We start from the raw sequence: 25652 nt of genomic DNA, 5'->3' as shown, positions 1-25652 counted from the left end.
GATTTCTCGTTCCTTGGAAAATCCTCTATACAACCTTTAATCTGAGGCAGATGTTTTGAGGCAGATGTTTTGAGGCAGATGTTTTGAGGCAGATGTTTTGAGGCAGATGTTTTGAGGCAGATGTTTTGAGGCAGATGTTTGAGGCAGATGTTTTGAGGCAGATGTTTTGAGGCAGATGTTTTGAGGCAGATGTTTTGAGGCAGATGTGCAGTGAGTCTGGTTCCTCTTCAGTTCTTCTGGTGAAGATCCAGTCTGTCAGTGTTCAGCTCTGAGCTTCCCTTTTCTCACAGCATCTGAAATGACTCCAGTGAGAGTTAAACTCCTCATTACACCTCTTGTTCTTGTGAGGAGTGTGGGTTCAGGTTTGTGAAGAACATTGTAAGTCCTGACAGTGGCTGTGTGATGTGAACATGAAAGGTGAACACTTGATTGGAGAGATGCACTTACAGAGGGTCAGTCTGTAAACTCCACCACAGCAGCTTCTGAAAGAAACAATCTGCACAACAACAGCTGTGATTATAATGTGCAGATGTTTAGTTCTGAAAGTGAATAAAAGTAGGTTAATACAGTAAACTTACAGAGGATCTGCCTCTTCATCCCCACCAGAGGGAATCCTGTAAAACATCAAATAAGAGAAACACAAATATCAGTTTGGATCATTTCAGGCCCCAGTGTTTAACACAAGTGCAGTATTTACCTCCAGAGGGTCTTTATCAGGCCCTTATCTTCTTATTAACCACAGTAGATTCTGAAACACACATGAAAAACAGGATTTAACTCAGAGGAAATACTTTAGTGCAGTAAAACTGAACTCTTTTGTTTTAGTTTGAGCCTGAGTTTGAACATGAGACGTATTTCACTGCTGTTAATACACAATACTCGACTACATTTACTTTTACCACAACATTTCAAATATAATCATCAGTTTATGATGTGTTCATGATCAATATCAGTGTCATTTACATGTGACACATTAGTGTTCATGTCAACATCTCACTGAAAGTAGAAGCCCCGTCTCAAGTCCCAGAACAGAAAGTTAGAGACAAAGTCAGATCTGACTCCAAACTAAATCCTCACTGTCACAGAAACCATGAAAAGTACTGACTCCAGATCAGTGTGAAGGACAGAGTCCTGATGGAGACACTCTGAGCCACGACTGAACAACTGAGTCACTGTGAACACACCGACAATCCGTTGGTCCCAGACACTACTCCCTACACGCCACAACTGAACAAAGCCCAGAGTCACCGTGAACGAACAAACAAACAAAACCACTCACCATCACACTGTTGTGTTTCATTTAAAGTCCCATGAGGTTTATTTGTGAAAAAAGATCAAAAATAAACCATTTAATGACAGTGTGTCTTATAATCCAGAGCGACTAATAACCTGGAAAATACAGTAAATATAATCTACCTCACTAAACTATTGTGAATTTTTGGAGTTTCTCACTGAATGGTCATTCATTCATTCATTCATTCATTCATTCATGTATTGTCTTTTTAGTCTTTTGTCTGTTTTTAATACACAGTAACAGTTTCTACCTCCTCTCTCCCTGAGCCGCTCCTTGTTTTCTGATCATTAACCCATAATCATTACACTGCATTATTACCTCTTATCTACATCATGATTACAGAGTATAACCTTCATCATTTATTACTATTATTATTATTATTATTGTTACTATTCTACGCAGCGTATTTGCTACACATAAACTTTTGTGCAGTTGAATTTCTTCTGTAGTTGTAGTAATAAAGATGAAGAGCAGGAATCTTTGGAGAAGAGGAACAAACGTGTCTCCTCCGTTTATTCAGTGAGTTCAGGTAGAACAGGACCAGTCCAGTTTAGAAGAAAACACAGTCCATGGTCCACAAACGCCACACACAACTTTATGGCTGCATCTATAATAAAAACTGGATAAGACATTTACTTCTCCTTGTGTCCTGGATCCAGACTAGTGGACGCTCCAGGTACTGCAGCTGCTTGGGCCCAGACAGATTCTCCCACAGAGGCAAAGCGTTTTTTTATATTCATATTCTTTCTTTCTTTCTTTCTTTCTTCTTATTATTATTTTTCTCCTAAAAACTCGCCCATTTTTCAGAAACTGAATAATGACAAAAAGTCCTGAAATTTTGCCAAATTACAAAAATAAAACGTCTCATCGGTGTCAAACGCCTCAAAAATGCATTTGGGAATATGAATCAGGGCAAAAAAATGTGCCTGTACAAGCATGAAATTTGACACAGACGTCGATCATGTCAAGACAAGGAAAAAATATTATTACACCAACACCGTGTGCTCCACTAGGGGGCAGCAGTATTGGATTAAAGTCTGCTTAACATGACTCAGCATTTTTTGTAAACTTCATACTTTTACGAACTCCTCCGAGGGCGTTCGCCCGAACGAGCTCAAATTTGGTCCACATTATCTCAAGACGTGGAGCATCAAAAGTTATTCACATTTTTCACACATGTCTTACGATCTCTGAGCAGTGAAGCAACAAAAAATGCACACAATTTTGGACATTTACAAATTGCTCCCATTTGATCAAACGAACTCCGATTTCAATGAAATTTGAAACATTTGTTAAACTCTCTGCCCTGAAGCTACTTCATGTGAAAATTATTAATATGGCGCATTAGCGCCCCCTATAGATTGAAAAAAAAAATGCATATATTATATTTAATATTCCATCTTGTGGTTGATGTGAGTGTTTTCTTTTTTTTTTATAAATATTTTTATTAAGGAATCACAATATACTCATACAAGATTTACAAATCACAATTATTTTTCCTTTTATATTTTTCTTATTTCCAAAGGGAAAACACCATCTTACTAATAAATACCAAATCCAAATATTATCAAAAATGAAGCAAAGGCAAACAATCAAAAGATAATAATAATTATGATGGTGAAAAAAAAAAAATAATAATAATAAATAAATAAATAAAATAAAAGTTATAAAATAAAATATATTTAAAAAAAGAGTAAAAAGAGAGAGGAAGAGAGAGAGAGAAAAGAAGACAGTAGGTGGGGGAGGATCAGCCTATTCGTCTAAAGGCAGAATTTTTAAAGATTTACAGTTTTCCATAAACAAACCCCACGTCTGTTCAAAACTTTCTTCATTGCCCTTGGTTGCAATACTAATCTTTTCTAATTTAAGAAATCCTAAGACATCACGAAACCACTGAGATATTAAAGGAACTGCAGCAGATTTCCAGAGAAGCAAAATATTACGTCGGGCTATGAGTGAAGTAAAGGCGAGTATTTTGAAATGAGTACTGTCAGTTAGTAGGTATTAACTGGGATACCAAATATAGCTAAAAATGGGTTAAGGTCAACTTTAACTTGTAAAGCGTTAGAAAGTATTTCAGAATATTGTCTCCAGTAATTAAGTAATTTTGGACACAAAAAGAACATGTGGCTCAAGTTACATGGGCTGGCATGACATCTCTCACATTGGTCATAACCTGTGGGTAAATTTCTGATAAGTGAGATTTTGAATAATGAACTCTGTATAATACTTTAAATTGAATAAGCTGCAACCTGGCACTGGGTGCACTAGAACGGACAGTAGATATTACCTTATCCCACTGTTGGTCTGAGAAAAATATTCCTAATTCCTGTTCCCAGGTTCGTCTAATCTTGACTGTTGAGTGAACATCCAAACCCATAAGTTCTTTATATATTATAGATATAATCGACCTTTTGTAAGACTTTAAGGATAACAAGTCCTCCCATGGTTGAGCTGCTGGAAGAGAAGGATAAGATGAAAAATGAGAGGATGCACAGTGACGTATCTGAAAGTAACGAAATAAATGAGTAGCCGGAAGCTTATTTACAGTGGACAAATCTGAGAAACTTAAAAACAAACCATCTTTATACAAATCCCTAAAGGTTTTGATACTCAAACCCCTCCACCGAGCATAAGTAGCATCCGTAAAACCAGGAGGAAACAAATGATTTTTTGTAATAGGCATTGTTGTAGATGCAGAGACAAACTTGAAATGGTTCCTATATTGAAACCATATTTTAAGTGTGGACTGTACGATAGGATTCCTTGTAAAACGAGCAAGGTTAAGCGGAATGGATGAGGTCAGAAGAGCTTCAAGTGATGAAGAAGTACATGATTGATGTTCAAGCCTACACCAAAGCAGGTCCTGCGATTGAAGCCAATAGGTTAATTTATGAATATGAGCTGACCAATAATAGTACAAAAAATTGGGTAAAGAAAAACCACCACTAAATGTAAACTTTTGTAATAATGACTTACTTACCCTGGGGGCCCTACCCTCCCACAAAAAGGAAGTTATAAGCTGATCCAATATTCTGAAAAATGATTTGGGCAAAAAGACAGGAATGCATTGAAAAAGACCTATTAATGATAAAGGCAGGGAACTCCATCTTTGAAAGTCTGACTTAATTTGAACAATCATTATGCTGTATATGAAGAGGAAAGTGTACGGGTCACGTTGACTCCTAAATATTTAAATCCTGAAGGGCTAAGTCTAAAAGGAATATCAGTCTGTTTAAGTTCTAATGCCAACGAGTTTATAGGGTAACATTCACTTTTAAGAAGATTCACTTTATAACCTGAAAAAGAACCAAATCTTTTCAGTAATGATATAATTGGGGGAATACTAGACATGGGATCAGACACATATAAAAGCAAATCATCTGCATAAAGTGACAATTTCAAAGTAACGTCAGACGGTGAGATACCTTTGAACTGAGTCAGTGAGCGCAAGGCTAATGATAAAGGTTCAATAGCTAAGGCAAAAAGCAATGGAGATAGAGGACATCCTTGCCGTGTACCTCTTAATAAAGGAAAGTATGGAGATGTAACATCATTTGTATGGACACTGGCCTGGGGCGAATTATATAACAACTGAATCCATGAAATGAACCGTTTTCCAAAACCAAATTTGTTTAGGACAGCAAAAAGGTAGCGCCACTTCACACGATCAAACGCCTTCTCAGCGTCAAGCGAAATAACAACTTCTGGACAGGTGGTAGAGTGATGAGATAAAGTAACATTTAAAAGTGTACGGACATTATAAAACAACTGACGACCTTTAATGAAGCCATTTTGTTCTTCTGAAATAACAGAAGGAAGAATTTTTTCAAGGCGGTTTGCCAACACTTTGGCCAGGATTTTCACATCAACATTAAGTAAGGAAATAGGCCTATACGAGGCACAAGAAGTGGGGTCCTTGTCTTTCTTCAAAAGAACAGTAATGACTGACTGAGAAAGTGTAGGAGGCAATCTGCCTTCCTCAAGAGATTCATTATAGACCAGAAGAAGTAATGGCACTATTTTATCAGTAAACTTTTTAAAAAACTCCACTGAAAACCCATCCGGGCCTGGTGCCTTGCCATTGTGCATTGTTTTGATAGCATATAAAATTTCCTCAATTTGAAGGGGCTTATCTAACTGTTCAGCCACAGTGGGGTCCACAGTAGGAGCAACAAGGTTGTCAAGAAAAGCAGAAAGTTCTGAGGGAATTGCTGTGGATTCAGACTGGTATAAAGAAAAATAATACTCTTTAAAAACTTCATTTACTGCTTTTGGATCAGAAACCAAATTATTTGTTTTGTCTTTAATTTGAGATATAAATCTAGATGCTGCTTGACGCTTTAACTGATGGGCCAAAAGTCTACTTGGTTTATCACCATGTTCATAATAAGTTGCACGCGAACGGAGTAAAAGTCGTTCAGCATCAGAAGTAGAGAGTAAATCAAATTCAGTTTTAAGATCAAGTCGCTGTTTATGCAGATCGGGAGAGGGATTATCACCAATCTGTTTATCTATATACCCAATTTTTGTTAATAACTCCTGAAGTTTTGCCCTATGACCCTTATTAAAATGAGCAGAAAAGGAGATGATTTGTCCACGCAAATATGCCTTCATAGACTCCCACAGCAGCGAGCAAGATACTGAATCCCTTTTGTTAAAAGTTATGTATTCATCAATTTGAGATTTAATAAAATCATTAAATTCCTCATTCAACAACAATAAAGAATTAAACCTCCAGGGCGAGGAGAAAATAGGTTTGTTTGATAGTGCAATATTAACACTAAGTGGTGCATGGTCAGAAATCACAATTGGGTGGTATTCTGATGAGACTACTTTAGAAGTAAGTGAACCATCTACAAAAAAATAATCAATGCGTGAAAATGACTGATGTACTTGAGAAAAGAAAGAATATGCTTTGGCATTTGGATTATAGAACCTCCACGGATCAACTAGTCCATTTTGTGAAAGAAAATCGGAGATAGTTTTAGACATGGCAGACTGAACTGTAGTTTTGGGGTTTGAACGGTCCAATATGGGATCAATAACACAATTAAAATCCCCAGCTAATATTAACAGGTGAGTATCCAGGGAAGGGATGCCACCCAACAGCCTATGCATAAAACCTGAATCATCGAAACTGGGGGCATAAACGTTGACCAACAATATTGGATTATTACACATTGTGCCGACAACAATTAAGTATCTCCCATTTTTATCAACCATTACTTTTGACATGGGAACTGTATTCTTTTGTTTATTAGAATAGCCACTCCTCTGGCCTTAGTATTAAATGAAGAGTGGAAGACATGTCCTGCCCATGAACAACTGAGCCTGACACGATCTCTGTCTCGTAAATGAGTTTCTTGGAGAAATATGACGTCACTTTTGAGGCGTTTTAGATGTGAAAAATTTTTGAACGTTTAATAGGGCCGTTTAAACCTTTTACATTCCAAGTCAAAAATCTAATTTTTAATCTTTTTATCGACTTTACATTTTGACTTGGAGCACAAGCCGTCTAGCCCCCACTGCAAGCTTTATATAATGCCCCCACAGAAAGAAGGGAGAAAGAGAAGAGAGAAAAGAAAAAGGAGACAGAAAAGGGGGAATAAAGAGAACAAAGTAAAATAACATGGCATGTTGCACACCAAACAAAACCCCGCCCCCTCACCCCTCCCTCCCGCACAGCAAAAGTCCCTATCCCCAAACGATAGCGACGGCAGTGCACGCTCCCAAACGGAGCAATCAAAACAAAAACGCTCACGACTGTGATGTTAACTAACTAACTAAACATAATGGCTCCTACTCTAATAACTGGAAAACATCTGGCACAGGTAAAGTAAGTATAAAAACAAAAAGTATTATCTAAGTGGTTCAGTTACAATATAAAATCTGAGGCACCACTTACCCTACAGCGGCATTAATAAACAATAATATTAGTGTCCGTGGGCATTCTATTTTGTTATAGTCTTAACATACAGTTTTGCCTCCTCCGGAGAAGTGAAGTCGCGGTGTATTCCCTCATAGGTGATGCGTAACTTGGCCGGGTGGAGAATGCCGTAACGGACTCCCTGGATGTCCCGTAACTGGCGGCGCACCTCATTAAACGCTGCACGGGCTCTAGCGGTTTTTGTGGTGTAGTCCGGGAACAATGAGATGTTCATGTCTCTTATTGCGATACGCTGCAGTTCCCTGGCCCTCCGGAGGATATTGGCACAGTCCGAGTAGTAATGTAGCCTGGCTACTGTAGCGCGAGGACGTCCGCCGGGATGAAGGTTCGCGGTCCGGTGTGCGCGATCCACAAGTGGTTCCTTCTTGAGTGCAAAGGCTTCCATCAAAAGTGATGATACATACTCACAAGATAGCGTTTGGTTCTCGGGCACACCGACAATGCGCACATTATTACGGCGGGATCTGGACTCCAAATCCTCACACCTATTCTCCAGTCTCTCTAAATCTTTGGCCATGATCTCCACCTTGGCACGAAGATTCACCATGTCATCCGTATACGTGGAAAGCGATTGCTCCACCTCGACAACAGTGTACCTGAGCCCCGCGACATCTTGTTTTACTTTGTCAACTTCGGCGGAGAGTTCAGTCTTAAGCACACGCAGCTCGTTTCTTACTGATATCAAGTGCGCATCAAAAGCCTCTTGCGGTTCGGTTTTAAAAAGTGTCTTCATCTCTTCCCGAAAAGCATCCAGATGTTCAGTCTTCAAAACAGTTGCCTCTGGCACAGCTGGCTGTTTTTCGAGCGCCTCGGGCGCCTCGGACATGCTAGGCGGCGGGGATGCGATGCTAGTAGTAGGCCCCGACTGAGGAGGCGAAGGGACATTCGCATTTCTACCCTTGCGCGACATCTTGATCAGCAAAAACGAGAAAAATACAAACCTTAAGTTTAGATATACTTGAAACTCAAGTATTGGGAGTTGGAAAAGTGTGCCAAACTAATGGATAATAACAATCTATGCAGGAGCCGTTCCGCACGTCCTACTCCATGTTAAGCCAAGCCGGAAGTCCGGGAGTGTTTTCTCTTTGTGTTTCTGTTTTATTTTGTCTCTTGGTCGTCAGTGTAAATGAGAAAGTCTCAACTGACTCACCTGCTAAAATATTGAATTTAAAAAAAAAAAAAAAAAAAAAAACAACTATGGAGGAATAAAATTTCGTTTTTCAAAAATTTCTGAAATTTTTCCACAAAATTTCATTTTGACATCCTGATCCAACAGTCAGTGACACCCATGTTCTATTTTTACGGCGTTGCCATAGCGATGACATAAACTCTTTTTATTCCTTTGGTAAAATGGACAGATCACACAAACTGTGGGAGCAGTAGCGCCCCCTGGACAATCTGTACACAACAATCATTTTATTTGTCATTGATACACAACATTTGTGACATGATCTCGATTAAAAAATGATGCCCACATTTACATTGTGTTGCCATGGCAACGGGCAAAATTCTGTCCTTCCAATGTGACGTCCAAACACAAACTTTGACGTAGCCAAAACAAATTTGGTACCAGATGCATCATGGGAATAAGAACAAAAATGTAAATTGGTCACAATTTACAAACTGGAAGTCCACCATCTTGGATTTTTTATTTTTTTTTTTTTTTTTTAATAAGCCTGTGTTAAAATTTAGAAAAATGGCAGAGTTTGGGGTCTGGGGTTGGACTAGAGTTGGATTTAAGTTTAGGTTTATGTTTAGTTTTATATTTAGTTTTAGGCGTCGCCGTAGTAACAGACTCATGTTCGTGCAGAAGCTCCTGAGCGTGTGCAGGTCACGTTCACACTCAGACTCGGACTCGACTCTCCCTGTGGCAGAGTGGTGAGCCTGTTCTCCTGAGGTCAGAGGTCAGATGTTCTTAGGAGCCAGCAGGCCTTTGCACACGGCCCTGAGCTGGCTCATGTTGAGTCCGTAGAGCAGAGCGTTGAGAAGAGGAGGCCCGACCACGATGTACAGGCTGAGGAAGACCTGAAAGACCCTCGAGATGTTCTGGATGTCGAACTTGGTCTGGCTCTCCTCCAGGAACAGGCCGAGGCCGTAGTTGGTGAGCGAGGCCAGGTGCGGCGCGCAGGTGCTCACCGCCTTCTGCCGCGTCTGCCTGGAGCCGCGGAAACACACCATCAGGATGCGCACGTACGTGAAGACGATGAACGCCACCATGCCCAGGAGCGCCGTCGACATGTACAGCAGCTCCACCACTTTGATGCTGGGACCCACGAAGGCGTCGTCCGCGCACACCAGGCTGCCCAGGTCGTAGTAGTTACAGTAGATCTTGTGGATGCGGCTCCGGCAGAACTTCACCGAGGTCACCAGCGTCGCCACGAACGCCCCGAGGCTCAGGCTGTTGCCCCACACCAGCGCCAGCACCGTGCCCACCGCCCGCGGGCACAGCCTCCGCCTGTAGCTCAGCGGGAAGCAGATGGCCACGTAGCGGTCGTACGCCATCGCCGCCAGGTTGAAGAACTCCACGCTGCTGTAGGTGTACATGAGGAACATCTGGAGCCCGCAGGAGGTCAGGGACACGCGGTGAGTCCGGCTCGACAGCTGAGGCAGGAGGAAGGGCAGCAGAGACGACCCGCCCACCAGCCCGTTCACGAACAGGCTGCACATGAACACGTAGACGGGCGCGTGCAGCGAGGCGTGCGCCGCGATCACCGCCACCAGGAAAACGTTCACCGCCACGATGCCCACAAACAACAACAAGACCAACACGAAGAAGAGCGGCGCCAACGGGCCGGCGAACACGCTGTCCAGGACCAGAGACGAGACCGACGACACGTTTGACCCGATGTCCGGAGACGAGACCGACGACACGTTTGACCCGATGTCCAGGACCAGAGACGAGACCGACGACACGTTTGACCCGATGTCCAGGACCAGAGACGAGACCGACGACACGTTTGACCCGGTGTCCAGGACCGGAGACGAGACCGACGACACGTTTGACCCGGTGTCCAGGACCAGAGACGAGACCGACGACACGTTTGACCCGGTGTCCAGTCGAGTTGATGTCTCCATCGAGGTGATGTGCCCAGATGTGCCGCTGGTTTGTAGCCGGGTCAGTTCTAACGGGTCAGGTGCATAGTTACTGATGCGTTTGACCCGGTGTCCAGGACCAGGACCAGGTTCACTCTCAGTCCTGGTTCAGATCTGGTCTGGTCCAGGTTTAACCCAGAGACACAAAAACTGAAACATTTTCCAGTCCATGTACCAAAGTAACAAGAAACCAGGACTAAACCAGAACTACAAAAGGTCTAAACCAGGTCTAAACCAAGACTAAACCAGGGCTAAATCAGGACTAAACCAGGCCTACACCAGGTCTAAACTAGTCTAGGGTCTAGACCAGGTCTAAACCAGATGTAAACCAGGTCAAAAAGGACTAAACAAAGACTAAATCAAGATTAAACTAGTTTAGAGTCTAGATCAGAACTAAACAAAGACTAAACGAGGACTAAATCAGGACTAAACCAGGTCTAGACCAGGTCTAGACCAGGTCTAGACCCGTCTCGAGTCCAGTCCTGCTCGTCAGTGTTGACACAGAAACATTAAAAACGTTTCACATTAAAATCATCATCCATAAAAAGTACATTTGTTTTCTGAAAATGTTCTGAACAAATCCGACAATTTTGTGAAATAAAAAAGCAGCAAACGACAAAACCTGAAGAAGAATTAACCACAACATTTAACAGAATTTTACTAAACATTAAATCAAACAAGAACGAGCCCAAATCAACTCAGGTCACACGAAGCAACAGCTCAGGTCACACGAAGCAACAGCTCAGGTCACACAAAGCAACAGCTCAGGTCAGGGTCGGGGTTAAAGGTCGGGGTCAGGATGGGTGGATTTGTTTAAACAGAGACAGTTTTAGAGTTGAAGTTCTTTCTCTTTAAATGTTTCATCTCATTTTTCCTGAAGATCTCAAACAGGATTTAAATCTGTTCAGATCGTCTCATGGTTCACGTCGCGCAGATCAGATGTTTGGTTTTTTTTTGTCGTCCCGAGAGTCAAAAAACAAACAGGAAAACACTCGTTTAAATCTAAATCTCCTTTGATTGAAACGATCTTCCCTCATTGATTCGAAGAACTAAACCAGGACTAAAACAGGTCTAAACCAGGTCTAAAACCAGGATTAAAACAGGACTAAAACAGGACTACATCAGGACTATCACAGTTTTTGATAAATCTGATCGTGTACAACAATAAACAGGAGCATAAATCGTCATTTGTTTGACCAAAAAACACAAATCTGTGTTTGTGAACAATCATAAAGAATAAAAACGTCTCTCGGATCATGAGACGAGAATCCACGACCGACTCACTCTGTCCAGTTTTACTTTAACAAACATCAAACCTCCAGTGTCTCAGTTTAGAATTTTTAAATTCTGTTCCCCAGAGTCACAAAAACACAAACACAAAACTTTGAAACGAACGATTCAAGAAATTCAAGAGTGAAAATGTTTGGAGAAAAATCCCAGAGAAAAACAAAAGTTAAAAACTCTGGAAGCAAAGACCCACACGGTCCAAGTCCAGGTCCAGGTCTGGTCCGGGTCTGGTCCGGGTCTGGTCCAAGTCTGGTCCAGGTTTAGTCCAGGTCTTTTAAACTTTCCTAACGCCCACAGACGATGACCTCACTCTCACACTGTGCTGTGATTGGTCGACTGGGAGCTGCGATCGAGCTCTGTGATTGGCCGCTGAGATCAGGCTCCGAACCAGAACTAAACCAGGAACCAGACTAAACCAGAAACCAGGACTAAACCAGACAAACCAGGACTAAACCAGAACTAAACCAGGACTAAACCAGGAAACCAAACTAAACCAGAACTAAACCAGGACTAAACCAGAACTAAACCAGAAACTAAACCAGGAACTAAACCAGAACTAAACCAGAACTAAACCAGGACTAAACCAGAACTAAACCAGGACTAAACCAGACTAAACCAGAACTAAACCAGAACTAAACCAGAACTAAAACCAGGACTAAACCAGACTAACCAGAACTAAACCAGAACTAAACCAGAACTAAACCAGGACTAAACCAGAACTAAACCAGGACTAAACCAGACTAAACCAGGAACTAAACCAGAACTAAACCAGGACTAAACCAGAACTAAACCAGGACTAAACCAGAACTAAACCAGGACTAAACCAGAACTAAACCAGAACTAAACCAGAACTAAACCAGAACTAAACCAGGACTAAACCAGAACTAAACCAACTAAACCAGAACTAAACCAGGACTAAACCAGAACTAACCAGGACTAAACCAGAACTAAACCAGGACTAAACCAGGACTAAACCAGAACTAAACCAGAACTAAACCAGGACTAAACCAGGACTAAACCAGAACTAAACCAGGACTAAACCAGAACTAAACCAGGACTAAACCAGAACTAAACCAAACTAAACCAGGACTAAACCAGGACTAAACCAGAACTAAACCAGAACTAAACCAGGACTAAAACCAGAACTAAACCAGGACTAAACCAGAACTAAACCAGGACTAAACCAGGACTAAACCAGAACTAAACCAGGAACTAAACCAGGACTAAACAGAACTAAACCAGAACTAAACCAGGACTAAACCAGACTAAACCAGGACTAAACCAGAACTAAACCAGGACTAAACCAGAACTAAACCAGGACTAAACCAGGACTAAACCAGAACTAAACCAGAACTAAACCAGAACTAAACCAGGACTAAACCACCAGAACTAAAACCAGAAACTAAACCAGAACTAAACCAGGACTAAACCAGAACTAAACCAAGGACTAAACCAGGACTAAACCAGAACTAAACCAGGACTAAACCAGAACTAAACCAGGACTAAACTAAACCAGAACTAAACCAGAACTAAACCAGAACTAAACCAGGACTAAACCAGAACTAAACCAGACTAAACCAGAACTAAACCAGGACTAAACCAGAACTAAACCAGGACTAAACCAGAACTAACCAGGACTAAACCAGGACTAAAACCAGAACTAAACCAGACTAAACCAGACTAAACCAGAACTAAACCAGGACTAAACCAGAACTAAACCAGGACTAAACCAAAGAAACCAGGACTAAACCAGACTAAACCAGGACTAAACCAGGACTAAACTAAACCAGGACTAAACCAGGACTAAACCAGACTAAACCAGAACTAAACCAGGACTAAACCAGAACTAAACCAGGACTAAACAGAACTAAACCAGGACTAAACCAGGACTAAACCAGACTAAACCAGAACTAAACCAGGACTAAACCAGAACTAAACAGACTAAACCAGACTAAACCCAGAAACTAAACCAGGACTAAACCAGAGACTAAACCAGAACTAAAACTAAACCAGAACTAAACCAGGACTAAACCAGGACTAAACCAGGAACTAAACCAGAACTAAACCAGGACTAAACCAGGACTAAACCAGAACTAAACCAGAACTAAACCAGGACTAAACCAGGACTAAACCAGAACTAAACCAGGACTAAACCAGAACTAAACCAGAACTAAACCAGACTAAACCAGAACTAAACCAGAACTAAACCAGGACTAAACCAGGACTAAACCAGACTAAACCAGAAACTAAACCAGGACTAAACCAGAACTAAACCAGACTAAACCAGAACTAAACCAGAACTAAACCAGACTAAACCAGGACTAAACCAGAACTAAACCAGGACTAAACCAGAACTAAACCAGGACTAAACCAGAACTAAACCAGGACTAAACCAGAACTAAACCAGACTAAACCAGAACTAAACCAGACTAAACCAGAACTAAACCAGGACTAAACCAGGACTAAACAGAACTAAACCAGGACTAAACCAGAACTAAACCAGAACTAAACCAGGACTAAACCAGGACTAAACCAGAACTAAACCAGAACTAAACCAGGACTAAACCAGAACTAAACCAGGACTAAACCAGACTAAACAGAACTAAACCAGAACTAAACCAGAACTAAACCAGGACTAAACCAGAACTAAACCAGACTAAACCAGGAACTAAACCAGGACTAAACCAGAACTAAACCAGACTAAACCAAACTAAACCAGGACTAAACCAGACTAAACCAGAACTAAACCAGGACTAAACCAGGAATTAAACCAGGACTAAACCAGAACTAAACCAGACTAAACCAGACTAAACCAGAACTAAACCAGGACTAAACCAGGACTAAACCAGAAACTAAACCAGGACTAAACCAGAACTAAACCAGGACTAAACCAGAACTAAACCAGGACTAAACCAGAACTAAACCAGGACTAAACCAGAACTAAACCAGGACTAAACCAGAACTAAACCAGGACTAAACCAGAACTAAACCAGGACTAAACCAGAACTAAACCAGACTAAACCAGGACTAAACCAGGAACTAAACCAGACTAAACCAGAACTAAACCAGGACTAAACCACTAAACCAGGACTAAACCAGAACTAAACCAGGACTAAACCAGACTAAACCAGGACTAAACCAGGACTAAACCAGGACTAAACCAGGACTAAACCAGAACTAAACCAGGACTAAACCAGAACTAAACAGGACTAAACCAGAACTAAACCAGGACTAAACCAGAAACTAAACCAGACTAAACCAGAACTAAACCAGGACTAAACCAGACTAAACCAGAACTAAACCAGAACTAAACCAGAACTAAACCAGAACAACTAAACCAGGACTAAACCAGGACTAAACCAGAACTAAACCAGACTAAACCAGACTAAACCAAACTAAACCAGAACTAACCAGGACTAAACCAGAACTAAACCAGGACTAAACCAAACTAAACCAGACTAAACCAGGACTAAACCAGAACTAAACCAGGACTAAACCAGAACTAAACCAGACTAAACCAGACTAAACCAGGACTAAACCAGGACTAACCAGAACTAAACCAGGACTAAACCACTAAACCAGGACTAAACCAGAACTAAACCAGGACTACTAAACCAGACTAAACCAACTAACCAACTAAACCAGGACTAAACCAGAACTAACTAAACAGAACTAAACCAGACTAAACCAGACTAAACCAGGACTAAACCAGAGGACTAAACCAGGACTAAACCAGGACTAAACCAGAACTAAACCAGGACTAAACTAAACCAGACTAAACCAGACTAAACCAGGACTAAACCAGAACTAAACCAGGACTAAACCAGAACTAAACCAGGACTAAACCAGGACTAAACCAGAACTAAACCAGGACTAAACCAGAACTAAACCAGGACTAAACCAGGACTAAACCAGACTAAACCAAACTAAACCAGGACTAAACCAGAACTAAACCAGGACTAAACCAGACTAAACCAACTAAACCAGGACTAAACCAGAACTAAACCAGAACTAAACCAGGACTAAACCAGAACTAAACCAGGACTAAACCAGGACTAAACCAGAACTAAACCAGACTAAACCAGACTAAACCAGGACTAAACCAGAACTAAACCAGGACTAAACCAGGACTAAACCAGAACTAAACCAGGACTAAACCAGAACTAAACCAGGACTAAACCAGGTCTAAACCAGGACTAAAGTATTTCCCAGAGAGCTTCATATTGAATAGTGACATAAGCAGGAGCCACAGACACAGGGAGAACATGCAGATTGTTTTCATTTAAGCCAGTGTTTGTCAAACTGTGGTGCGGCTCCTGAAACACGAGGAGACAAAGTTTAATGAAGGAAACTAAAGTTTGCTCTTCATCGATCGACGTGGCTCCTCCTCCTGTTCTTCTTCTTCTTCTTCTTCTTCTCGCTGTTTGGAGCCGTGGGGAAGCTCCGCCCTCTTCCTCTACTCCCCGCCCCCTCTGTGCCTGTGCCGGGCTCCTGTGCTGCCCCCTGCAGGACGAGCGCCGCCCGACGCCGCCCGACGCCGCCGCAGCTCCAGCGTCTGTGGATCTTTGTTTGACTCGGAGCTACAGGTTCAAACTGTGGAAACGTCGTTCATCAAGTCTCCTGAGACGCTCAGGTCACATTTACACTGAAACGAATCACAGAATCTGTGTCACACTCGTCACTTCTGTGTCTGTGTCACACTCGTCACTTCTGTGTCACACTCGTCACTTCTGTGTCTGTGTCACACTCGTCACTTCTGTGTCACACTCGTCACTTCTGTGTCTGTGTCACACTCGTCACTTCTGTGTCACACTCGTCACTCCTGTGTCTCTGAGTCTTTCTCTGTTCACACAGACTTGAGCACATTTATTTACACTTCACACAAACTAAACGTTAAATCACATGACTCATTTACATAAACTCATGTGATAAAAACTGTTGTTTCTTGTGTCTGATGTGGTTCAGTTTGTGTTGGACTCAGTGGAATCTGAGTGTTCTCTGTGTGTCAGAGGGGTGTTCTCTCTGTGTCAGAGGGGTGTTCTCTCTGTGTCAGAGGGGTGTTCTCTCTCTGTGTGTCAGAGGGGTGTTCTCTCTCTGTGTCAGAGGGTGTTCTCTCTGTGTCAGAGGGGTGTTCTCTCTGTGTGACAGAGGGGTGTTCTCTCTGTGTCAGAGGGGTGTTCTCTGTGTGACAGAGGGGTGTTCTCTCTGTGTCAGAGGGGTGTTCTCTCTGTGTGACAGAGGGGTGTTCTCTGTGTGACAGAGGGTGTTCTCTCTGTGTGTCAGAGGGGTGTTCTCTCTGTGGTGGTGTTCTCTCTGTGTGTCAGAGGGGTGTTCTCTCTGTGTCAGAGGGGTGTTCTCTCTGTGTCAGAGGGGTGTTCTCTCTGTGTGACAGAGGGGTGTCTCTCTGTGTGTCAGAGGGGTGTTCTCTCTGTGTCAGAGGGGTGTTCTCTCTGTGACAGAGGGGTGTTCTCTGTGTGTCAGAGGGGTGTTCTCTGTGTCAGAAGGGTGTTCTCTCTGTGTGTCAGAGGGGTGTTCTCTCTGTGACAGAGGGGTGTTCTCTCTGTGTCAGAGGGGTGTTCTCTCTGTGTCAGAGGGTGTTCTCTCTGTGTGACAGAGGGGTGTTCTCTCTGTGTGTCAGAGGGGTGTTCTCTGTGTGTCAGAGGGTGTTCTCTCTGTGTCAGAGGGGTGTTCTCTCTGTGACAGAGGGGTGTTCTCTGTGTCAGAGGGGTGTTCTCTGTGTCAGAGGGTGTTCTCTCTGTGTGACAGAGGGGTGTTCTCTCTGTGTCAGAGGGGTGTTCTCTCTGTGTCAGAGGGGTGTTCTCTCTGTGACAGAGGGGTGTTCTCTCTGTGTGTCAGAGGGGTGTTCTCTCTGTGTCAGAGGGGTGTTCTCTCTGTGTGACAGAGGGGTGTTCTCTCTGTGTCAGAGGGGTGTTCTCTCTGTGTCAAGAGGGGTGTTCTCTCTGTGACAGAGGGGTGTTCTCTCTGTGTGTCAGAGGGGTGTTCTCTCTGTGACAGAGGGGTGTTCTTCTCTGTGTCAGAGGGTGTGTCAGAGGGGTGTCTCTGTGTGTCAGAGGGGTGTTCTCTCTGTGACAGAGGGTGTTCTCTCTGTGTGACAGAGGGGTGTTTCTCTCTGTGACAGAGGGTGTTCTCTTCTGTGTCAGAGGGGTGTTCTCTCTGTGACAGAGGGGTGTCTTCTCTGTGTGACAGAGGGGTGTTCTCTCTGTGTCAGAGGGGTGTTCTCTCTGTGTCAGAGGGTGTTCTCTCTGTGACAGAGGGGTGTTCTCTCTGTGTGTCAGAGGGGTGTTCTCTCTGTGAGGGGTGTTCTCTCTGTGTCAGAGGGGTGTTCTCTCTCTGTGACAGAGGGGTGTTCTCTCTGTGTGACAGAGGGGTGTTCTCTCTGTGTGACAGAGGGGTGTTTCTCTCTGTGTCAGAGGGTGTTCTCTCTGTGTCAGAGGGTGTTCTCTCTGTGACAGAGGGGTGTTCTCTCTGTGTCAGAGGGGTGTTTCTGTTCAGAGGGGTGTTTCTCTGTGACAGAGGGGTGTTCTCTCTGTGTCAGAGGGGTGTTCTCTCTGTGTCAGAGGGGTGTTCTCTCTCTGTGACAGAGGGGTGTTCTCTCTGTGACAGAGGGTGTTCTCTCTGTGTCAGAGGGGTGTTCTCTCTGTGACAGAGGGGTGTTCTCTGTGTCAGAGGGGTGTTCTCTCTGACAGAGGGTGTTCTCTCTGTGTCAGAGGGGTGTTCTCTCTGTGTGACAGAGGGGTGTTCTCTCTGTGTCAGAGGGGTGTTCTCTCTGTGACAGAGGGGTGTTCTCTCTGTGTCAGAGGGGTGTTCTCTCTCTGTGTCAGAGGGTGTTCTCTGTGTGTCAGAGGGGTGTTCTCTCTGTGTCAGAGGGGTGTTCTCTGTGTGACAGAGGGGTGTTTCTCTGTGTGACAGAGGGTGTTCTCTCTGTGTCAGAGGGGTGTTCTCTCTGTGTCAGAGGGGTGTTCTCTCTGTGACAGAGGGGTGTTCTCTCTGTGTCAGAGGGTGTTCTCTCTGTGACAGAGGGGTGTTCTCTCTGTGTCAGGGGTGTTCTCTCTGTGTCAGAGGGGTGTTCTCTCTGTGTCAGAGGGGTGTTCTCTCTGTGTGTCAGAGGGGTGTTTCTGTGTGTCAGAGGGGTGTCTCTCTGTGTCAGAGGGTGTTCTCTCTGTGTCAGAGGGGTGTTCTCTCTGTGACAGAGGGGTGTTCTCTCTGTGTGACAGAGGGGTGTTCTCTCTGTGACAGAGGGGTGTTCTCTGTGTGTCAGAGGGGTGTTCTCTCTGTGACAGAGGGGTGTTCTCTCTGTGTGTCAGAGGGGTGTTCTCTCTGTGTCAGAGGGGTGTTCTTCTCTGTGACAGAGGGGTGTTCTCTCTGTGTCAGAGGGTGTTCTCTCTGTGTCAGAGGGGTGTTCTCTCTGTGTCAGAGGGGGTGTTCTCTCTGTGACAGAGGGGTGTTCTCTCTGTGTCAGAGGGGTGTTCTCTCTGTGTGACAGAGGGGTGTTCTCTCTGTGTGACAGAGGGGTGTTCTCTCTGTGACAGAGGGTGTTCTCTCTCTGTGTGACAGAGGGGTGTTCTCTCTGTGTCAGAGGGGTGTTCTTCTCTGTGTCAGAGGGGTGTTCTCTCTGTGTGACAGAGGGGTGTCTCTCTTGTGACAGAGGGGTGTTCTCTCTGTGTCAGAGGGGTGTTCTCTCTGTGTCAGAGGGTGTTCTCTCTGTGACAGAGGGGTGTTCTCTCTGTGACAGAGGGGTGTTCTCTCTGTGTCAGAGGGGTGTTCTCTCTGTGTCAGAGGGGTGTTCTCTCTGTGACAGAGGGGTGTTCTCTCTGTGACAGAGGGGTGTTCTCTCTGTGTGACAGAGGGGTGTTCTCTCTGTGTGACAGAGGGGTGTTCTCTCTGTGTCAGAGGGGTGTTCTCTCTGTGTCAGAGGGGTGTTCTCTCTGTGTGACAGAGGGGTGTTCTCTCTGTGTCAGAGGGGTGTTCTCTCTGTGTCAGAGGGGTGTTCTCTCTGTGTCAGAGGGGTGTTCTCTCTGTGACAGAGGGGTGTTCTCTCTGTGTGACAGAGGGGTGTTCTCTCTGTGTGTCAGAGGGGTGTTCTCTCTGTGTGTCAGAGGGGTGTTCTCTCTGTGTGACAGAGGGTGTTCTCTCTGTGTCAGAGGGGTGTTCTCTCTTGTGTCAGAGGGGTGTTCTCTCTGTGTGACAGAGGGTGTTCTCTCTGTGTCAGAGGGTGTTTCTCTCTGTGTCAGAGGGGTGTTCTCTCTGTGTCAGAGGGGTGTTCTCTCTCTGTGACAGAGGGGTGTTCTCTCTGTGTCAGAGGGGTGTTCTCTCTGTGTGACAGAGGGGTGTTCTCTCTCTGTGACAGAGGGGTGTTCTCTCTGTGTGACAGAGGGGTGTTCTCTCTGTGTGTCAGAGGGGTGTTTCTCTCTGTGTGACAGAGGGGTGTTCTCTCTGTGTGACAGAGGGTGTTCTCTCTGTGTGGACAGAGGGGTGTTCTCTCTGTGACAGAGGGGTTCTCTCTGTTGTTTCTCTCTGTGACAGAGGGGTGTTCTCTCTGTTGACAGAGGGGGTTCTCTGTGTGACAGAGGGGTGTTCTCTCTGTGACAGAGGGGTGTTCTCTCTGTGTGACAGAGGGGTGTTCTCTCTGTGTGACAGAGGGGTGTTCTCTCTGTGACAGAGGGGTGTTTCTCTGTGACAGAGGGTGTTCTCTCTGTGTGACAGAGGGTGTTCTCTGTGTCAGAGGGGTGTTCTCTCTGTGTGACAGAGGGGTGTTCTCTCTGTGTGACAGAGGGGTGTTCTCTCTGTCAGAGGGGTGTTCTCTGTGTGACAGAGGGGTGTTCTCTCTGTGACAGAGGGGTGTTCTCTCTGTGACAGAGGGGTGTTCTCTCTGTGACAGAGGGGTGTTCTCTCTGTGGACAGAGGGGTGTTCTCTCTGTGACAGAGGGTGTTCTCTCTGTGTGTCAGAGGGGTGTTCTCTCTGTGTGTCAGAGGGGTGTTCTCTCTGTGTCAGAGGGGTGTTCTCTCTGTGTGTCAGAGGGGTGTTCTCTCTGTGTCAGAGGGTGTTCTCTCTGTGTGACAGAGGGGTGTTCTCTCTGTGACAGAGGGTGTTTCTCTGTGTGACAGAGGGGTGTTCTCTCTGTGTCAGAGTGTTCTCTCTGTGACAGAGGGGTGTTCTCTCTGTGTGACAGAGGGGTGTTCTCTCTGTGTGACAGAGGGGTGTTCTCTCTGTGACAGAGGGGTGTTCTCTCTGTGTGACAGAGGGGTGTTCTCTCTGTGTCAGAGGGGTGTTCTCTCTGTGTGACAGAGGGGTGTTCTCTCTGTGTGACAGAGGGGTGTTCTCTCTGTGTCAGAGGGGTGTTCTCTCTGTGACAGAGGGGTGTTCTCTCTTGTGACAGAGGGGTGTTCTCTCTGTGTCAGAGGGGTGTTCTCTCTGTGACAGAGGGGTGTTCTCTCTGTGACAGAGGGGTGTTCTCTCTGTGTGACAGAGGGTGTTCTCTTGTGTGACAGAGGGGTGTTCTCTCTGTGTCAGAGGGTGTTCTCTCTGTGTCAGAGGGTGTGTTCTCTCTGTGTGACAGAGGGGTGTTCTCTCTGTGTGACAGAGGGGTTCTCTCTGTGACAGAGGGGTGTTCTCTCTGTGTGACAGAGGGGTGTTCTCTCTGTGACAGAGGGGTGTTCTCTCTGTGTGTCAGAGGGGTGTTTCTCTCTGTGTGACAGAGGGGTGTTCTCTCTGTGTCAGAGGGGTGTTCTCTCTGTGACAGAGGGGTGTTCTCTCTGTGTGTCAGAGGGTGTTCTCTCTGTGTCAGAGGGGTGTTCTCTCTGTGTCAGAGGGGTGTTCTCTGTGTGACAGAGGGGTCTCTCTGTGTGACAGAGGGTGTTCTCTCTGTGACAGAGGGGTGTTTCTCTGTGACAGAGGGTGTTCTCTCTGTGACAGAGGGTGTTCTCTCTGTGACAGAGGGTGTTCTCTCTGTGTCAGAGGGGTGTTCTCTCTGTGTGACAGAGGGGTGTTCTCTCTGTGTCAGAGGGGTGTTCTCTCTGTGACAGAGGGGTGTTCTCTCTGTGTCAGAGGGGTGTTCTCTCTGTGTGACAGAGGGATGTTCTGCTGATGTTCAGTCTGTTCTGTGTTTCTGTCATGTTGTTGGTTCATGTGAAACTTTTCACACATTATACGTGTGCAGGTGGTGCACACAGACACACGTTTATGTGAATGGACACATATTGTGTGTCTTAGTGTTTTGTGGTGACAGACACACATCAGAGGATCAGAGATTTCACACAGTCCCCCTCACATCTGGACTCATACACACTAGTGTGAACCAACCACTCACATACACACTAGTGTGAACGGGGCCTGAGAGTCGCTCACATACAACGCCATGGTCTCCGCCTGCAGCACCGTTGCCATGGTGATGCTCAGCTCCTGCTCCTGCCCGTCGTCCTGCACCTGTCGCCGCGCGGAGCCACACGACAAGTCAGTGTGTCCTGCAGCGCTTTATAGTTACAGCGACCCCCGTGTGTGTAGGGGGCGTGGTCAGTGTGTGTAGGGGGCGTGGTCAGTGTGTGTGTGTGTGTGTGTGTAGGGGGCGTGGTCAGTGTGTGTGTGTGTGTGTGTGTGTAGGGGCGTGGTCAGTGTGTGTATGGGGCCTGGTCAGTGTGTGTGTGTGTGTGTGTGTGTAGGGGGCGTGGTCAGTGTGTGTATGGGGCGTGGTCAGTGTGTGTGTGTGTGTGTGTGTGTGTGTGTGTGTAGGGGCGTGGTCAGTGTGTGTGTGTGTGTGTGTGTGTGTAGGGGGCGTGGTCAGTGTGTGTAGGGGGCGTGGTCAGTGTGTGTAGAGACATGAAGGCGTCAGATGAAACAGTTGAAGTTTCTTTATTAAACTCGTGGCTTTGCACACATGTGTGAAGTGTGTTCAGACTGAAACAGAAACAGAAACAAACGCCTCAAACTCTCACAGATCTGACTCGACACACAAACACAAACAAACAAACACAAACACTTTCCACACTCGTCATTTCCTGTCGTACGTTTGTGCAGTTTCACTCTGGAGGCTCAGAGTCACCTGAGCACCTGTCTGACAGGAGCAGCGCCTGTCAGGCTGAGCGTGTGTCTGACAGGAGCAGCACCTGTCATGCTGAGCGTGTGTCTGACAGGAGCAGCCCTGTCAGGCTGAGTGTCTGTCTGACAGGAGCAGCGCCTGTCAGGCTGAGCGTGTGTCTGACAGGAGCAGCACCTGTCATGCTGAGCGTGTGTCTGACAGGAGCAGCCCCTGTCAGGCTGAGCGTGTGTCTGACAGGAGCAGCGCCTGTCAAGTTGAGCGTGTGTCTGACAGGAGCAGCGCCTGTCAGGCTGAGTGTCTGTCTGACAGGAGCAGCGCCTGTCAGGCTGAGCGTGTGTCTGACAGGAGCAGCGCCTGGCAGCTGCGGCGCACCCTGCGGAGGGAGAGTCCGTAGACGAGCGGGTCGAAGAGCGGGGGACACGTGAGGAAGAACAGGGACAGAAAGACTCGGACGGACTTGGGGACGTCGCTCACGTCGAAGCGCGTCATGAGCAGCTCGCAGAAACACGCCAGCGACAGGTTCAACAGGGACGCCAGGTGCGGCGCGCAGGTGCCCAGGGCCTTGCGGCGGGCGCTGCTGCTGCTCACGCAAACCCTGATGATGCGCACGTACGAGTAGAGGATGAGCGCGGGCACCGACAGGAGCATGAGGCAGGTGTAGAGGAGCCCGTAGACGTTGTTCAGGGTGGTGTCTCCGCACGCCAGCTTCACCACCGAGTAATTATCACAGTAAACTTTAGAGACGTGAGTCCCGCACAGCCTCAAGGGGGCGCTCAGAGACACCATGAAGCCCACCTCCAGCAGGGGGAGGAGCCACACGAGGAGGAGGAGCCGGCGCGTCCGCCGAGGCGACATGCGCGCGTGGTACTGCAGGGGGCGGCAGATCGCCACGTAGCGGTCGTACGACATGGCGGCCAGAGTCAGGATCTGAACGTTCCCGTAGAAGAAGAGGAAGAAGACCTGAGCGAAGCAGGCGGCGTGCGAGACCACGTGCTCGCGCCGCAGCAGGTGGTGCAGCAGGAAGGGGAAGATGGCGCCGCTCCCGCAGAGCTGGTTGACGAGGAGGCTGGCGAGGAGCACGTACATGGGCTGATGAAGAGTCCGGTCCAGGACGATCGCCGCGATGACCAGAAGGTTTGAGCCCAGGAGCAGCAGGTAGAACAGCAGGAGCAGCAGGAACCACAGGGACCTGAGGGGCCCCGGGTCCCAGAACCCCGTCAGGGTCAGAGACGACCACGACCACGACGACGCGTTCACCGACGACACGTTCGCCGACGACACGTTCACCGACGACACGTTCACCGACGACACGTTCACCGACGACATCTTAGAGCGAGAGAGTTTAGGAGCACGAGACGAACACATCACCGACTGTCACCACATCATCACACTGCAGCCCACACCGACTTTAGACCGACTTTAGACCGGGTTTAGACCGGGTTTAGACCGGGTTTAGACCTTTAGACCGGGTTTAGACCGACTTTAGACCGGGTTTAGACCGGGTTTAGACCGGGTTTAGACCGGGTTTAGACCAGGTTTAGACTTCCCTCAGTCCTGGTTCAGACCTGGTTTATTTATTTTGTTTTTATTCAGTATTTCAGGAGGAGTCAGTTAAAAACATTGTTGTTTGCAGTGACGACTCGTCCCAGAGGCACCAGCAGAACATCCACATGAGCAGAACATCCACATGAGCAGAACATCCACATGAGCAGAACATCCACATGAGCAGAACATCCACATGAGCAGAACATCCACATGAGCAGAACATCCACATGAGCAGAACATCCACATGAGCAGAACATCCACATGAGCAGAACATGGAACAGAAACATGAGGCAGTGAAACATTTGCAGATTAAACATATAAAATTGTTCAAGTGCAGTGATTCTGTCAAACACTTTTGAAAGAGTCACAGACGTAAAAACAAACTCAGATTTAAAGTTTGTTTCAGTTTCAGAAACGAGGAGCAAATAAAACTTCAGAACCACCAGAGTCAAAGATCTGCTCAAGTGACTGGAGCAGTGGAGGGACAGTTTAGACCTGGTTTAGTCCTGGTTTAGTCCTGGTTTAGTTCTGGTTTAGTCCTGGTTTAGTTCTGGTTTAGTCCTGGTTTAGTTCTGGTTTAGTTCTGGTTTAGTCCTGGTTTAGTCTGGTTTAGTCCTTTAGTTCTGGTTTAGTCCTGGTTAGTTCTGGTTTAGTCTGGTTAGTTCTGGTTTAGTCCTGGTTTAGTCCTGGTTTAGTTCTGGTTTGATTCTGACATTGACACATTTTGAAAACACAAACTCCGGACGAGTCCTAAAGTCGAGCATTTTTAAAACTCTCGTCTCCGTTCAGGCTCATTTCAACACACGAGCCACAAACGCAGGAGCCACAAACACGAGCCACAAACCAAACGCACAAATCTGTCCAAACGTGAAGGAGCCCAAATATTAGAAACTAAATTTAAATCGATCAAACTGTGCAGCTGCTCCAGACTCTGAGACACACACACGTTCACACACACACGTTCACACACACACGTTCACACACACACGTTCACACACACACACGTTCACACACACACGTTCACACACACACACACACACACGTTCACACACACACGTTCACACACACACACACACGTTCACACACACACGTTCACACACACACACACACACACACACACACGTTCACACTTTTCTCGGGCAGGTAAACATGAAGCTCAAACTCTGACAAAACAAAACAAAACGTGAAACTTTTAACACAAATGAAACGACAGAAATGAGGCGACGTGTGAGAAGAGCCACGAGCTGAAGGAAGACGTGAACCTGAACCTGAGACCTCAGACCTCAGACCTCAGACCTCAGACCCTCAGACCTCAGACCCTCAGACCTCAGACCTCAGACCTCAGACCCTCAGACCTCAGACCTCAGACCTCAGACCTCAGACCCTCAGACCTCAGACCTCAGACCTCAGACCTCAGACCTCAGACCCT

At 45.8% G+C, this 25652-nt stretch overlaps 2 protein-coding genes across 2 annotated transcripts; both read right to left on the bottom strand.

Annotated features, from left to right (window-relative positions):
• Positions 1-9149: 9149 nt before the first annotated feature.
• LOC110160754 (olfactory receptor 10H4-like) lies at positions 9150-9911 on the bottom strand. The gene has a single exon (XM_020925434.2). The coding sequence runs from the start codon at positions 9909-9911 to the stop codon at positions 9150-9152; it is 762 nt and encodes a 253-aa protein (XP_020781093.2).
• A 13088-nt stretch (positions 9912-22999) lies between these two features.
• On the bottom strand, positions 23000-24004 carry LOC110160743 (olfactory receptor 1-like). The gene has a single exon (XM_020925426.2). It carries the CDS (start codon positions 24002-24004, stop codon positions 23000-23002), a length of 1005 nt encoding a protein of 334 aa, XP_020781085.2.
• Positions 24005-25652: the final 1648 nt, after the last annotated feature.

Source organism: Boleophthalmus pectinirostris, unplaced genomic scaffold (assembly GCF_026225935.1).
Source record: "Boleophthalmus pectinirostris isolate CB_2022bp ecotype Guang Dong unplaced genomic scaffold, ASM2622593v1 HiC_scaffold_2824, whole genome shotgun sequence".
NCBI classification, from domain to species: domain Eukaryota; kingdom Metazoa; phylum Chordata; class Actinopteri; order Gobiiformes; family Gobiidae; genus Boleophthalmus; species Boleophthalmus pectinirostris.
Note: the sequence above shows the minus strand (reverse complement) of the source record. Positions and strands in the feature narration are given on the sequence as shown.